This window comes from Heptranchias perlo, chromosome 10 (assembly GCF_035084215.1).
Source record: "Heptranchias perlo isolate sHepPer1 chromosome 10, sHepPer1.hap1, whole genome shotgun sequence".
NCBI lineage: Eukaryota > Metazoa > Chordata > Chondrichthyes > Hexanchiformes > Hexanchidae > Heptranchias > Heptranchias perlo.
The window spans coordinates 4786791-4804984 of NC_090334.1; the positions used below are offsets into that span (position 1 = coordinate 4786791).

Genomic DNA, 18194 nt, shown 5'->3' on the forward strand with positions numbered 1-18194 from the left:
ACATTATGGGTTAGATACAGAGTAAAGCTCCCTCTACACTGTCCCATCAAACACTCCCAGGGCAGGTACAGCACGGGTTAGATACGGAGTAAAGCTCCCTCTACACTGTCCCATCAAACGCTCCCAGGGCAGATGCAGCACGGGTTAGATACAGAGTAAAGCTCCCTCTACGCTGTCCCATCAAACACTCCCAGGGCAGGTACAGCATGGGTTAGATACAGAGTAAAGCTCCCTTTACACTGTCCCATCAAACACTCCCAGGGCAGGCACAGCACGGGTTAGATACAGAGTAAAGCTCCCTCTACACTGTACCAACAATGTACCTTGTCCCTAATCTCAGACGAGTGCCCTTATTGCACTAATTTAAATTTCCTTTTTTCACAACAAGCATCAAATACATTTCTAAGTTTGACGTGTACTCGTGCTGAAATATGGGATACCTTATGTTAAAATTCTCTAGTTTCTTCTGTCCTGTCACTGGGTCCCAGCATTACGTGTGTGAGAAAGTCTAACTGAAGCCATGGTTTTGAAATCTGCCGCAGCAACACAGAACATTTATTGTACATTTCTCACCTTGGTGAGAACAAAATCTGTCCCCCTCCAAACCCCACCTATTGGACTTGAACAAGCAGAATATCCCTGTTTTCTCACTGGCAAAATGTCCTTCCCAGTGTGGTACTGAGCTCTACAGATGCCTGGGCTGAGCTGTATTGGCTGATCACTGGGGTGGGAGACTGTAGGGGCTCTAACATTGTCCTCGACATCTCTCGGTTAGGGAGGGGATCGGCAGCCAGGGTTCCCCTTCCTGCTCACTACATTATACACTGGCGCCTCCTGCTGGACACTTTGATTGCAGACACTGGGTGAGAGCAGGATTGGACTTGGCTGTGACATCCCCAAGGTCAAATAACTTGCCAATATTCATTGAACAAATGAACAAAAGAATCCTTGGAACCTGTTCCCCAGTAAGAGTCAGGATCTCCGGGGGATTGGGGTTAGAAACAGGTACAGCACGGGTTAGATTCAGAGACACTCTGTCCCCTTTAAACACTCCTGATCTAAGTTCTGTGAGACGCCCTGTCCCCTTTAAGCACTCCATGTCTAAGCTGTGTGTGTGACGCCCTGTCCCCTTTAAGCACTCCCTATCTAAGCTGTGTGTGACGCCCTGTCCTCTTTAGGCACTCCCTGTCTAAGCTCTCTGTGTGACGCCCTGTCCTCTTTAAGCACTCCCTATCTAAGCTGTGTGTGACACCCTGTCCCCTTTAAGCACTCCCTGTCTAAGCTCTCTGTGTGACGCCCTGTCCCCATTAAGCACTCCCTGCCTAAGTTGTGTGTGTGAATCCCTGTCCCCTTTAAGCACTCCCTGTCTAAGCTGTGTGTGTTCCCCTTGCTGTCTACAGGATCCCCCGTGCTCTCCGTCTCTCACTATCGTCGATGCAAGTTGTGAGGAGGCTGCCGATTACAGGAAGAAGGACCACACTTTCCACTTGCGGTACGTGACATCTGCTGAACGGAGGGTGCCAGGCCTTTCCCAGGTGTGGGCTGGCTTGTCATGGTGCTCCCCCCCAGAGAACACTGCTGAAACACCGAAGTCTGCTCCGTCCCCTTATGCTACCAACATAAATCGGGCGCTGGGTGTGCAAAGTGAGCCGGAGAGTCACCAGAACTCTGCCCAATGTTTGAGCCGAGGGGAAGGTGGCACCAAATGAGGAATTCGTGAAGTGTTGATTTCATGTGTCCCATCTGTCTCAGTGCATAAGATCATAAGAAATAGGAGCAGGAGTAGGCCATACGGCCCCTCAAGCCTGCTCCGCCATTCAATCAGATCGTGGCTGATCTTCAACCTCAACTCCACTTTCCTGCCCGATCCCCATATCCCCTGATTACCCTAGAGTCCAAAAGTCTATCTATCTCAGCCTTGAATAGACTCAGCAACTGAGCATCCACAGCCCTCTGGGGTAGAGAATTCGAAAGATTCACAACCCTCTGAGTGAAGAAATTCCTCCTCCTCTCAATCCTAAATGGCCAACTCCTTATCCTGAGACTATGACCCCTAGTTCTAGACTCTCCAGCCAGGGAAACAATCTCTCAGCATCTACCCTGTCAAGCCCTCTGAGAATCTTATATGTTTCAATGAGATCACCTCTCATTCTTCTAAACTCCAGAGAGTGTAGGCCCACATCTGCCCCCAAAACCCTCATTCATACTTTTCTAACCTACAGACTCAACTATTCCAATGCTCCTCTGGCCGGCTTCCCATCTTCCACCCTCCACAAACTTCAGCTCATCCATAATTCTGCTGCCCGTATCCTAACTCGCACCAAATCCCGCTCACCCATCACCAGTCCAGGAGATCACATGGACCACGTGTTACCTTCCATATGATATGATCTCTGCCCCAGTCAGGAACCGGTCCAGCTCCCTCTTGAAGCAGAGAGTCAGCACCCACCACACCAGTCAGCAATGTATTCCAGAGGCTCACAATTCTCAAGGAAAGGAGAACCGCCCAACACCCAGTCTATTCCTATTCTTCCATAGTTTAAACTCGTGTCCCCTGGTCCTCCCCAACCTGTTAAACTGGAATAATCTATCAATAAGGATGCTATCCAGCACTTTAATTATTTTATAGTCCTCTATCAAGTCACCTCTAAGTCAACACTGCTCCAAAGTAATAGACCAAGGTCCTTGAGCCTATCTAATTAGCTGAGGTTCTTTAAGTTGGGAATCATTTTTGTAGCTCTCCTCTGGACCTTTTCCAAAGCCACTATATCACCCACCGTGTGGAGGGACCAAAACTGGGCACAGTACTCTAGGTGCGGTCTGACCAGCAACCTATATAAAATGTGTCCTTTGATTTATACTGAATGGTTCTATTAATACAACCCAATACCCTGTTAGCTTTAGCTATAGTTTCTCTACATTGGTCATGAACCTTTAGTGATCTGTGCACAATAACGCCAAGATCATTTTTCTCGCTCAACCTCTTTCAGTATTGTTCCCTGCAAATGATACGTGTATTCTGTGTTGGCCCTCCCAACATGCATGACACTACACTTATCTAAATTAAACCCCATTTGCCAATGTGTGGCCCACTCCTCTAGCACATTGAAATCTTTTTGGATTTGATTGCACTCCTCTAATCTCTTAACCCTTGCGCAGATTTTGGTGTCATCTGTAAACTTACTTACCATACTCCCAACACCACTGTCCAGGTCATTAATAAAGACCGTGAAGAGTGGTGGGCCCACTGATCCCTGGGGAACACCACTAGTAACATGTCTCCAGGCTGAACTACATCCGTTAACTACAACATTTTGGCTACAGGTTTGGAACCAATTCCTAATCCAGCTTGTCAAATTTCTACTGATACCACAAGATTCTATCTTTGGAATTCTTTACCCCAAAAAGCTGTGGAAGCTGAGTCATTGAATACATTCAAGGCTGAGTTAGACAAATTTTTGATCAGCAAGGGAGTCAAAGGATATGGGGAAAGGGCGGGAAAGTGGAGTTGCAGTAAAAATCAGATCAGCCATGATCTCATTAAATGGCAGAGCAGGCTCGAGGGGCCGAATGGCCTACTCCTGCTCCTATCTCTTATGGTCTTATGGTAAAGTAGCCTAGTGTGAGGTACCTTATCAAAGACTTTCCGAAAGTTCAGGTAGACAATGTATACCGAATTATCCTCATCCAGTACCCTTGTGACTTCCTCAAAAAACTCTATCTAATTTGTTAGGCACAACATATTTTTTCTGTCATCTAGGCCCTAAGCCCTGGAATTTCCGCCGTAACCACTCCTCCTCTCCACCTCCCTTTTCTCCTTTAAGACCCTCCTTAAAACCCAGCTCTTTGACCAAGCTTTTAGTCACCACTCCTAATATTCCTTCTTTGACTTGCCATCCATTTTTACCTCACGAGTCCGTACAGTGCCGTGAGGAGTTTTCCTGTGTTAAAAACGCTGTATAAATGCAAGTTGTTGTGTGCTTGCTGTTCATTTCCACGGTTTCTAAGTATTGAATCTATACATATACCCACACTATGGTGTGTGTGAGTCTGTACATATACCCACACTATGGTGTGTGTGAGTCTGTACATATACCCACACTATGGTGTGTGTGAGTCTGTACATATACCCACACTATGGTGTGTGTGAGTCTGTACATATACCCACACTATGGTGTGTGTGAGTCTGTACATATACCCACACTATGGTGTGTGTGAAACTGTACATATACCCACACTATGGTGTGTGTGAGTCTGTACATATACCCACACTATGGTGTGTGTGAGTCTGTACATATACCCACACTATGGTGTGTGTGAGTCTGTACATATACCCACACTATGGTGTGTGTGAGTCTGTACATATACCCACACTATGGTGTGTGTGAGTCTGTACATATACCCACACTATGGTGTGTGTGAGTCTGTACATATACCCACACTATGGTGTGTGTGAGTCTGTACATATACCCACACTATGGTGTGTGTGAGTCTGTACATATACCCACACTATGGTGTGTGTGAGTCTGTACATATACCCACACTATGGTGTGTGTGAGTCTATACATATACCCACACTATGGTGTGTGTGAGTCTGTACATATACCCACACTATGGTGTGTGTGAGTCTGTACATATACCCACACTATGGTGTGTGTGAGTCTGTACATATACCCACACTATGGTGTGTGTGAGTCTGTACATATACCCACACTATGGTGTGTGTGAGTCTGTACATATACCCACACTATGGTGTGTGTGAGTCTGTACATATACCCACACTATGGTGTGTGTGAGTCTGTACATATACCCACACTATGGTGTGTGTGAGTCTGTACATATACCCACACTATGGTGTGTGTGAGTCTATACATATACCCACACTATGGTGTGTGTGAGTCTGTACATATACCCACACTATGGTGTGTGTGAGTCTGTACATATACCCACACTATGGTGTGTGTGAGTCTGTACATATACCCACACTATGGTGTGTGTGAGTCTGTACATATACCCACACTATGGTGTGTGTGAGTCTGTACATATACCCACACTATGGTGTGTGTGAGTCTGTACATATACCCACACTATGGTGTGTGTGAGTCTGTACATATACCCACACTATGGTGTGTGTGAAACTGTACATATACCCACACTATGGTGTGTGTGAGTCTGTACATATACCCACACTATGGTGTGTGTGAGTCTGTACATATACCCACACTATGGTGTGTGTGAGTCTGTACATATACCCACACTATGGTGTGTGTGAGTCTGTACATATACCCACACTATGGTGTGTGTGAGTCTGTACATATACCCACACTATGGTGTGTGTGAGTCTGTACATATACCCACACTATGGTGTGTGTGAGTCTGTACATATACCCACACTATGGTGTGTGTGAGTCTGTACATATACCCACACTATGGTGTGTGTGAGTCTATACATATACCCACACTATGGTGTGTGTGAGTCTATACATATACCCACACTATGGTGTGTGTGAATCTGTACATATACCCACACTATGGTGTGTGTGAGTCTGTACATATACCCACACTATGGTGTGTGTGAGTCTGTACATATACCCACACTATGGTGTGTGTGAGTCTGTACATATACCCACACTATGGTGTGTGTGAGTCTGTACATATACCCACACTATGGTGTGTGTGAATCTGTACATATACCCACACTATGGTGTGTGTGAGTCTGTACATATACCCACACTATGGTGTGTGTGAGTCCATACATATACCCACACTATGGTGTGTGTGAATTTGTACATATACCCACACTATGGTGTGTGTGAGTCTGTACATATACCCGCACTATGGTGTGTGTGAGTCTGTACATATACCCACACTATGGTGTGTGTGAGTCTGTACATATACCCACACTATGGTGTGTGTGAGTCCGTACATATACCCACACTATGGTGTGTGTGAGTCTGTACATATACCCACACTATGGTGTGTGTGAATCCGTACATATACCCACACTATGGTGTGTGTGAGTCTATACATATACCCACACTATGGTGTGTGTGAGTCTATACATATACCCACACTATGGTGTGTGTGAGTCTGTACATATACCCACACTATGGTGTGTGTGAGTCTGTACATATACCCACACTATGGTGTGTGTGAATCTGTACATATACCCGCACTATGGTGTGTGTGAGTCTGTACATATACCCACACTATGGTGTGTGTGAGTCTGTACATATACCCACACTATGGTGTGTGTGAGTCTGTACATATACCCACACTATGGTGTGTGTGAGTCTATACATATACCCACACTATGGTGTGTGTGAGTCTGTACATATACCCACACTATGGTGTGTGTGAGTCTGTACATATACCCACACTATGGTGTGTGTGAATCTGTACATATACCCGCACTATGGTGTGTGTGAGTCTGTACATATACCCACACTATGGTGTGTGTGAGTCTGTACATATACCCACACTATGGTGTGTGTGAGTCTGTACATATACCCACACTATGGTGTGTGTGAGTCTGTACATATACCCACACTATGGTGTGTGTGAATCTGTACATATACCCACACTATGGTGTGTGTGAGTCTATACATATACCCACACTATGGTGTGTGTGAGTCTATACATATACCCACACTATGGTGTGTGTGAGTCTGTACATATACCCACACTATGGTGTGTGTGAGTCTGTACATATACCCACACTATGGTGTGTGTGTATCTGTACATATACCCGCACTATGGTGTGTGTGAGTCTGTACATATACCCACACTATGGTGTGTGTGAGTCTGTACATATACCCACACTATGGTGTGTGTGAGTCTGTACATATACCCACACTATGGTGTGTGTGAGTCTATACATATACCCACACTATGGTGTGTGTGAGTCTGTACATATACCCGCACTATGGTGTGTGTGAGTCTGTACATATACCCACACTATGGTGTGTGTGAATCTGTACATATACCCGCACTATGGTGTGTGTGAGTCTGTACATATACCCACACTATGGTGTGTGTGAGTCTGTACATATACCCACACTATGGTGTGTGTGAATCTGTACATATACCCACACTATGGTGTGTGTGAGTCTATACATATACCCACACTATGGTGTGTGTGAGTCTGTACATATACCCACACTATGGTGTGTGTGAGTCTATACATATACCCACACTATGGTGTGTGTGAATCTGTACATATACCCGCACTATGGTGTGTGTGAGTCTGTACATATACCCACACTATGGTGTGTGTGAGTCTGTACATATACCCACACTATGGTGTGTGTGAGTCTATACATATACCCACACTATGGTGTGTGTGAATCTGTACATATACCCACACTATGGTGTGTGTGAGTCTATACATATACCCGCACTATGGTGTGTGTGAGTCTGTACATATACCCACACTATGGTGTGTGTGAGTCTATACATATACCCACACTATGGTGTGTGTGAGTCTGTACATATACCCACACTATGGTGTGTGTGAGTCTATACATATACCCACACTATGGTGTGTGTGAATCTGTACATATACCCGCACTATGGTGTGTGTGAGTCTGTACATATACCCACACTATGGTGTGTGTGAGTCTGTACATATACCCACACTATGGTGTGTGTGAGTCTGTACATATACCCGCACTATGGTGTGTGTGAATTTGTACATATACCCGCACTATGGTGTGTGTGAGTCTGTACATATACCCGCACTATGGTGTGTGTGAATTTGTACATATACCCGCACTATGGTGTGTGTGAGTCTGTACATATACCCGCACTATGGTGTGTGTGAGTCTGTACATATACCCGCACTATGGTGTGTGTGAATTTGTACATATACCCGCACTATGGTGTGTGTGAGTCTGTACATATACCCGCACTATGGTGTGTGTGAGTCTGTACATATACCCGCACTATGGTGTGTGTGAGTCTGTACATATACCCACACTATGGTGTGTGTGAGTCTGTACATATACCCGCACTATGGTGTGTGTGAGTCTGTACATATACCCGCACTATGGTGTGTGTGAATCTGTACATATACCCGCACTATGGTGTGTGTGAACCTGTACATATACCCGCACTATGGTGTGTGTGAAACTGTACATATACCCACACTATGGTGTGTGTGAGTCTGTACATATACCCGCACTATGGTGTGTGTGAGTCTGTACATATACCCACACTAAGGTGTGTGTGAATCTGTACATATACCTGCACCTTAATGTGTGTGTATCAATCTGTACATATACCTACACCTTAGTGTGTGTATGAGTCTGTACATATACCTACACCTTGGGGTTTGTGAGTTTGTACATATACCTACACCTGGGGGTGTGCGTGAGTCTGTACATATGCCTACACCTGGGGGTGTGCGTGAGTCTGTACATATACCTATACCTTGGTGTTTGCGTGAGTCTGTACATATACCTATACCTTGGTGTGTGTGTGAGTCTGTACATATACCTACACCTTGGTGTGTGTGTGTGAGTTTGTACATATACCTACACCTGGGGGGGGCGGGGTGAGTCTGTACATATACCGACACCTGGGGGGGGGGGTGAGTCTGTACATATACCTACACCTGGGGGGGTGTGTGGGTTTGTACATATACCTACACCTGGGGGGGTGTGTGAGTCTGTACAGGGGTCCCCTGCGGTCATCTCCCTCCAAAACAGGTATACCGTTTTGGATACTGTTGGGGGAGATGGCTCACCAGGGGAAGGTGGCAGTGGCCAGGTTCATGGCACCGTGGCTGGCTCTGCTGCACAGGAGGGCAGGAAAAAGAGTGGCAGAGCTATAGTGATAGGGGACTCGATTGTAAGGGGAATAGACAGGCGTTTCTGCGGACGCAACCGAGACTCCAGGATGGTGTGTTGCCTCCCTGGTGCAAGGGTCAAGGATGTCTCGGAGCGGCTGCAGGACATTCTGGAGGGGGAGGGTGAACAGCCAGTTGTCGTGGTGCATATAGGCACCAACGATATAGGTAAAAAACAGGATGAGGTCCTACAAGCTGAATTTAGGGAGTTAGGAGTTAAACTAAAGAGTAGGACCTCAAAGGTAGTAATCTCAGGATTGCTACCAGTGCCACGGGCAAGTCAGAGTAGGAATGACAGGATAGCTAAGATGAATACGTGGCTTGAGAGATGGTGCAAGAGGGAGGGATTCAAATTCCTGGGCCATTGGAACCGGTTCTGGGGGAGGTGGGACCAGTACAAATTGGACGGTCTGCATCTGGGCAGGACTGGAACCAATGTCCGAGGGGGAGTGTTTGCCAGTGCTGTTGGGGAGGGTTTAAACTAATGTGGCAGGGGGATGGGAATCAATGCAGGAAGTCAGTGGGAAATAAAATGGTGACAGAAACAAGAGGCAGTAAGGGAGAGTGTACAGAACATGACCGGACAGATGGTCTGAGAAAGCAGGGCAAAGACCAAGGGAAGTCTAGATTAAACTGCATTTATTTCAATGCAAGAAGTCTGATGGGCAAGGCAGATGAACTCAGGGCATGGATGGGTACATGGGACTGGGATGTTATAGCTATTACTGAAACATGGCTAAGGGAGGGGCAGGACTGGCAGCTCAATGTTCCAGGGTACAGATGCTATAGGAAAGATAGAGCAGGAGGTAAGAGAGGAGGGGGAGTTGCATTCTTGATTAGGGAGAACATCACGGCAGTAGTGAGAGGGGATATATCCGAGGGTTTGCCCACTGAGTCTATATGGGTAGAACTGAAAAATAAGAAGGGAGAGATCACTTTGATAGGATTGTACTACAGACCCCCAAATAGTCAACGGGAAATTGAGGAGCAAATATGTAAGGAGATTACAGACAGCTGCAAGAAAAATAGGGTGGTAATAGTAGGGGACTTTAACTTTCCCAACATTGACTGGGACAGCCATAGCATTAGGGGCTTGGATGGAGAGAAATTTGTTGAGTGTATTCAGGAGGAATTTCTCATTCAGTATGTGGATGGCCCGACGAGAGAGGGGGCAAAACTTGACCTCCTCTTGGGAAATAAGGAAGGGCAGGTGACAGAAGTGTTAGTGAGGGATCACTTTGGGACCAGTGATCATAATTCCATTAGTTTTAAGATAGCTATGGAGAAGGATAGGTCTGGCCCAAAAGTTAAAATTCTAAATTGGGGAAAGGCCAATTTTGATGGTATTAGACAGGAACTTTCAGAAGTTGATTGGGAGAGTCTGTTGGCAGGCAAAGGGACGTCTGGTAAGTGGGAGGCTTTCAAAAGTGTGTTAACCAGGGTTCAGGGTAAGCACATTCCTTATAAAGTGAAGGGCAAGGCTGGTAGAAGTAGGGAACCTTGGATGACTCGGGAGATTGAGGCACTAGTCAAAAAGAAGAAGGAGGCATATGACATGCATAGGCAGCTGGGATCAAGTGGATCCCTTGAAGAGTATAGAGATTGCCGGAGTAGAGTTAAGAGAGAAATCAGGAGGGCAAAAAGGGGATATGAGATTGCTTTGGCAGATCAGGCAAAGGTGAATCCAAAGAGCTTCTACAAATACATAAAGGGCAAAAGGGTAACTAGGGAGAGAGTAGGGCCTCTTAAGGATCAACAAGGTCATCTATGTGCGGAACCACAAGAAATGGGTGAGATCCTGAATGAATATTTCACATCGGTATTTACGGTTGAGAAAGGCATGGATGTTAGGGAACTTGGGGAAATAAATAGTGATGTCTTGAGGAGTGTACATATTACAGAGAGGGAGGTGCTGGAAGTCTTAACGCGCATCAAGGTAGATAAATCTCCGGGACCTGATGAAATGTATCCCAGGACGTTATGGGAGGTTAGGGAGGAAATTGCGGGTCCCCTAGCAGAGATATTTGAATCATCCACCGCTACAGTTGAGGTGCCTGAAGATTGGAGGGTAGCAAATGTTGTGCCTTTGTTTAAGAAGGGCGGCAGGGAAAAGCCTGGGATCTACAGACCAGTGAGCCTGACATCTGTAGTGGGTAAGTTGTTAGAGGGTATTCTGAGGGACAGGATCTACAGGCATTTGGAGAGGCAGGGACTAATTAGGAACAGTCAGCATGGTTTTGTGAGAGGAAAATCATGTCTCACGAATTTGATTGAGTTTTTTGAAGGGGTAACCAAGAAGATAGATGAGGGCTGTGCAGTAGACGTGGTCAACATGGACTTCAGCAAAGCATTTGACAAGGTACCGCATGGTAGGTTGTTACATAAGGTTAAATCTCATGGGATCCAAGGTGAGGTAGCCAATTGGATACAAAATTGGCTTGACGACAGAAGACAGAGGGTGGTTGTAGAGGGTTGTTTTTCAAACTGGATGCCTGTGTCCAGCGGTGTGCCTCAGGGATCGGTGCTGGGTCCGCTGTTATTTGTTATTTATATTAATGATTTGGATGAGAATTTAGGAGGCATGGTTAGTAAGTTTGCAGATGACACCAAGATTGGTGGCATTGTGGACAGTGAAGAAGGTTATCTGGGATTGCAACGGGATCTTGATCAATTGGGCCAGTGGGCCGATGAATGGCAGATGGAGTTTAATTTAGATAAATGTGAGGTGATGCATTTTGGTAGATCGAATCGGGCCAGGACCTACTCCGTTAATGGTAGGGCGTTGGGGAGAGTTATAGAACAAAGAGATCTAGGAGTACAGGTTCATAGCTCCTTGAAAGTGGAGTCACAGGTGGATAGGGTGGTGAAGAAGGCATTCGGCATGCTTGGTTTCATTGGTCAGAACATTGAATGCAGGAGTTGGGATGTCTTGTTGAAGTTGTACAGGGCATTGGTGAGGCCACACTTGGAGTACTGTGTACAGTTCTGGTCACCCTATTATAGAAAGGATATTATTAAACTAGAAAGAGTGCAGAAAAGATTTACTAGGATGCTACCGGGACTTGATGGTTTGACTTACAGGGAGAGGTTAGACAGACTGGGACTTTTTTCCCTGGAGAGTAGGAGGTTAAGGGGTGATCTTATAGAAGTCTATAAAATAATGAGGGGCATAGATAAGGTCGATAGTCAAAATCTTTTCCCAAAGGTAGGGGAGTCTATAACGAGGGGGCATAGATTTAAGGTGAGAGGGGAGAGATACAAAAGGGTCCAGAGGGGCAATTTTTTCACTCAAAGGGTGGTGAGTGTCTGGAACGAGCTGCCAGAGGCAGTAGTAGAGGCGGGTACAATTTTGTCTTTTAAAAAGCATTTGGACAGTTACATGGGTAAGATGGGTATAGAGGGATATGGGCCAAGTGCAGGCAATTGGGACTAGCTTAGTGGTATAAACTGGGCGACATGGACATGTTGGGCCGAAGGGCCTGTTTCCATGTTGTAACTTCTATGATTCTATGATTCTATATGCCTACACCTGGGGGTGTGTGTGAGTTTGTACATATACCTACACCTGTGGGGGGGGTGTGGGTTTGTACATATACCTACACCTGGCGGGGGGGTGTGAGTCTGTACATATACCTATACCCGGGGGGGGGGGGGGGTGTGAGTCTGTACATATACCTATACATGGGGGGGGGGGTGAGTCTGTACGTATACCTATACATTGGGGGGGGGGTGAGTCTGTACATATACCTATACATGGGGGGGGGGTGAGTCTGTACATATACCTATACATGGGGGGGGGGGTGAGTCTGTACATATACCTACACCTGGGGGGGGGGGAGTGAGTCTGTACATATACCTGCACCTGGGGGGGGGGGGTGAGTCTGTACATATACCTATACCTGGGGGGGGGGGGGTGAGTCTGTACGTATACCTATACCTGGGGGGGGGGGTGAGTCTGTACGTATACCTATACATGGGGGGGGGGTGTGAGTCTGTACATATACCTATACCTGGGGGGGGGGGTGAGTCTGTACGTATACCTATACCTGGGGGGGTGTGTGAGTCTGTACATATACCTATACCTGGGGGGGGGGGTGAGTCTGTACGTATACCTATACCTGGGGGGGTGTGTGAGTCTGTACATATACCTATACATGGGGGGGGGGGGTGAGTCTGTACATATACCTATACCTGGGGGGTGGGGTGAGTCTGTACATATACCTATACCTGGGGGGGGGGGTGTGAGTCTGTACATATACCTATACCTGGGGGGTGGGGTGAGTCTGTACATATACCTATACCTGGGGGGGGGGGTGTGAGTCTGTACGTATACCTATACCTGGGGGGGGGTGAGTCTGTACGTATACCTATACCTGGGGGGGTGTGTGAGTCTGTACATATACCTATACATGGGGGGGGGGGGGTGAGTCTGTACATATACCTATACCTGGGGGGGGGGGTGAGTCTGTACGTATACCTATACCTGGGGGGTGGGGTGAGTCTGTACATATACCTATACCTGGGGGGGGGGGGTGTGAGTCTGTACATATACCTATACCTGGGGGGGGGGGGGGGTGAGTCTGTACGTATACCTATACCTGGGGGGGGGGGTGAGTCTGTACGTATACCTATACCTGGGGGGTGGGGTGAGTCTGTACATATACCTATACCTGGGGGGTGGGGTGAGTCTGTACATATACCTATACCTGGGGGGGGGGGTGTGAGTCTGTACGTATACCTATACCTGGGGGGGGGGTGAGTCTGTACGTATACCTATACCTGGGGGGGTGTGTGAGTCTGTACATATACCTATACATGGGGGGGGGGGTGAGTCTGTACATATACCTATACCTGGGGGGGGGGGTGAGTCTGTACGTATACCTATACCTGGGGGGTGGGGTGAGTCTGTACATATACCTATACCTGGGGGGGGGGGTGTGAGTCTGTACATATACCTATACCCGGGGGAGGTGTGAGTCTGTGCATATACCTATACATGGGGGGGGAGGTGTGAGTCTGTACGTGTACCTATACCTGGGGGGGTGTGTGAGTATGTACATATACCTGGGGGGGGGATGTGAGTCTGTACGTATACCTATACCTGGGGGGGGGGGGTGAGTCTGTACGTATACCTATACCTGGGGGGGGGTGTGGGTCTGTACGTATACCTATACCTGGGGGGGGGGGGGTGAGTCTGTACGTATACCTATACCTGGGGGGGGGGGTGTGAGTCTGTACATATACCTATACCTGGGGGGGGGGTGAGTCTGTACGTATACCTATACCTGGGGGGGGTGTGTGAGTCTGTACGTATACCTATACCTGGGGGGTGGGGGGGGTGAGTCTGTACATATACCTATACCTGGGGGTGTGTGTGAGTCTGTACATATACCTATACATGGGGGGGGGGGTGTGAGTCTGTACATATACCTATACCTGGGGGGGGGGTGAGTCTGTACGTATACCTATACCTGGGGGGTGGGGTGAGTCTGTACATATACCTATACCTGGGGGGGGGGGTGTGAGTCTGTGCATATACCTATACATGGGGGGGGAGGTGTGAGTCTGTACGTGTACCTATACCTGGGGGGGTGTGTGAGTCTGTACATATACCTATACCTGGGGGGGGGGTGAGTCTGTACGTATACCTATACCTGGGGGGTGGGGTGAGTCTGTACGTATACCCATACCTGGGGGGGGGGGTGTGTTTGTACAAATACCTATACCTGGGGGGTGGGGTGAGTCTGTACGTATACCTATACCTGGGGGGGGGGGGGGTGAGTCTGTACATATACCTATACCTGGGGGGTGGGGTGAGTCTGTACGTATACCTATACCTGGGGGGTGGGGTGAGTCTGTACATATACCTATACCCGGGGGGGGGGGGGGGATGTGAGTCTGTACGTATACCTATACCTGGGGGGGTGTGTGAGTCTGTACGTATACCTATACCCGGGGGGGGGGGGGGGATGTGAGTCTGTACGTATACCTATACCTGGGGGGGTGTGTGAGTCTGTACGTATACCTATACCCGGGGGGGGGGGGGGATGTGAGTCTGTACGTATACCTATACCTGGGGGGGTGTGTGAGTCTGTACATATACCTATACATGGGGGGGGGGTGTGAGTCTGTACATATACCTATACCTGGGGGGGTGTGAGTCTGTACGTATACCTATACCCGGGGGGGGGGGGATGTGAGTCTGTACATATACCTATACCTGGGGGGGGGTGTGAGTCTGTACGTATACCTATACCTGGGGAGGTGTGTGAGTCTGTACATATACCTGTACCTGGGGGGGGGTGTGAGTCTGTACGTATACCTATACCTGGGGAGGTGTGTGAGTCTGTACATATACCTATACCCGGGGGGGGGGGTGTGAGTCTGTACATATAACTACACCTGGTGGGGTGTGTGAGTCTGTACGTATACCTATACCTGGGGGTGGGTGTGAGTCTGTACATATACCTATACCCGGGGGGGGGGGGTGTGTGAGTCTGTACATATACCTATACCTGGGGGGGGGTGTGAGTCTGTACATATACCTACACCTGGGGGGGTGTGTGAGTCTGTACATATACCTACACCTGGGGGGGGGGGTGTGAGTCTGTACGTATACCTATACCTGGGGGGGGTTGTGAGTCTGTACATATACCTATACCTGGGGGGGTGTGTGAGGTAATGTAGCAAACACTGTGAATGGAATCTGTTTCCCTAGGCTCAGTGACGGAGCTGAGTATCTCTTCTCTGCTCCATCGGACGAACTGATGGACGAATGGATCCAGAAGATCAGGAACAATGCAGGTAACTCAGTTTGGGTGGGAGTCTTAAACCTCTCCGCCTCTCTCCCTCTCTCCTCCTTTAAGACGCACCTTAAAACCTACCTCTTTGACCAAGCTTTTGCTCACCTGTCCTAATAGCTCCTGATGTGGCCTGGGGTCAAATTTTGTCGATAACGCCCTTGTGAAGCACCTTGGGACGTTTTACTACGTTAAAGGCGATAGATAAATGCAAGTTGTTCTTGGGTGTAGGTGCTTCACTTCAGCGCATTTCAGAGCCAGAGTGACAGAAGTCAACAGTCATTTGTGACTATTTAGCCCCTTCGAAACACCCCATAGTGTTATAACCCCACACCTAGGATGGCTGGAGAAGGGTGAGGGCTGGTGACCAAAGAGGTAGATTTGGAGGAGGTTTTTGAAGGAGGGGAGGAGCTAGCCAAGGGGAAGCGGGTTAGGCCCCATTTTCAGGCTCCATGGCAAGGGCCAATTGTACGATGCAGCGGTAATTTGAACCACCTTTCCAATCGCACAGGAACTTGACGTTCTGTTCCACCATCCCGCTGGTACCAGCATGGCCATACACAAAATGGCTTCTCGGCTCTTCTTCTTGGCTGCCTCAATGGGATAACCAGATATGGCTGCAGAGAGTATCCTTAGTCCCGCAGCAGCCTCCATCCTGTCTTCCTGGCCCTTGACATTGGCCCCCAGTGAGGGGATCATGGTAGTGGCCGAGTATGGCCATTGGCAGCACGATTCCATACCTACGCTCACAGGCCAGCCCTGCGTTCAAGTTTCTGATCATGAAGTTGGGCAGCACTGGGAGCCGGGGCTCAGAGCTGGGTTCATTTCAAAAATGCCCTGCACTTCGGCAAATGTAGGCAGACAATAAAAGTGTTGGCTGCCTTGTGTTGCTGTGTTTTCTCAGTGGGCGTACAGATGAATGGAATGGCCAAGGCATTTGTGACTCACGTGATGCAGCTGTGTGTTGCCGGTCTCTGCTGCTTGACAGAGCCGCCCCTGTCCAGCTCTGGCTACGTGAGTGTGCAGAGGGCAGTGACGGGCTCCTTCGGGAATCGCAGTCTCGACAAGCACACTATCTTTGGCCGATTGTCTGGCTTTACACGTGGATCGTGACCTAAGGGGCAGTACCAATCAACCTGGCACGCCACCTTCTCTTCAAAACCTGCCCATAGCGATGCCCACATAGACAAAACACATCGAAAGATCCCTGGGGCATTTGGCAGAGACAGCACATGGAGAGTAGCTTTAAGAAGCAGACATTAAGTTCCTATGTGGCAAAAGAGCTAAACAACAAACAAGCTTAAAAAGAGGAGCAATCTCCAGCCAGGCTGTAGCAATGGGGCCCCTCTGAGAGAAAGAGCCAATGTGAGGGAAGGGGCCTCCCTTGCAGTACCTGTTTATACAGATGCTGAGTCTGGGGCAGTTTAGGACCTCCAGCACTAGGGCCAAGCCTGATGAACATATTTTTTAATCACTTACTACGCCCAGTGCATGCCGCACAGTAAAGCTGAGGGCGGAGGCTGGTTATAGTTATGACACACTCGAGTGTGATCTGGAAGTTTAAACTCAACCAGATGCTCAATGCCCACTAAAAAAGCCTTTTGGTCAGATTATAGTGTGCCACAATCCTAGCAGGCCTCAGGCTTCAACACCCCTTACTGTACCCTGGGGCCAGGGACATCCAAGGTTGGATTATCAACTCTGAGGGTCTTAACACTGGAGGAACAGACAGGGCAGTCATAGAGTAGGTCAGAGTAGGGACCGATCAATAATAGAGGTGGGACAGAGTACAGAACTGGTCAGTGATAGAGGTAGGACAGAGTACGGCCCGGTCAATGATAGAGGTGGGACAGAGTACGGACTGGTCACTGATAGAGGAGGGACAGAGTATGGACCGGTCAGTGATAGAGGTGGGACAGAGTACGGCCCGGTCAATGATAGAGGTGGGACAGAGTACGGACTGGTCACTGATAGAGGAGGGACAGAGTATGGACCGGTCAACGATAGAGGAGGGACAGAGTATGGACCGGTCAGTGATAGAGGAGGGACAGAGTATGGACCGGTCAATGATAGAGGTGGGACAGAGTACGGACTGGTCAGTGATAGAGGAGGGACAGAGTATGGACCGGTCAATGATAGAGGTGGGACAGAGTACGGACTGGTCACTGATAGAGGAGGGACAGAGTATGGACCGGTCAATGATAGAGGTGGGACAGAGTACGGACTGGTCAGTGATAGAGGAGGGACAGAGTATGGACCGGTCAATGATAGAGGTGGGACAGAGTACGGACTGGTCACTGATAGAGGAGGGACAGAGTATGGACCGGTCAGTGATAGAGGTGGGACAGAGTACGGACTGGTCACTGATAGAGGAGGGACAGAGTATGGACCGGTCAGTGATAGAGGTGGGACAGAGTACGGACTGGTCACTGATAGAGGAGGGACAGAGTATGGACCGGTCAGTGATAGAGGTGGGACAGAGTACGGACCGGTCAATGATAGAGGTGGGACAGAGTACGGACTGGTCACTGATAGAGGAGGGACAG

At 48.3% G+C, this 18194-nt stretch overlaps 1 protein-coding gene across 1 annotated transcript in view; it reads left to right on the forward strand.

The window, feature by feature from the left end:
* sptbn5 (spectrin, beta, non-erythrocytic 5) overlaps positions 1-18194 on the forward strand; it is a 394215-nt gene that overhangs the window by 349452 nt on the left and 26569 nt on the right. The window contains exons 67-68 of the mRNA XM_067991151.1: positions 1401-1492; positions 15567-15652. Coding sequence (XP_067847252.1) covers positions 1401-1492; positions 15567-15652 — 178 coding nt within the window. The remainder of the gene's footprint in view (positions 1-1400; positions 1493-15566; positions 15653-18194) is intronic.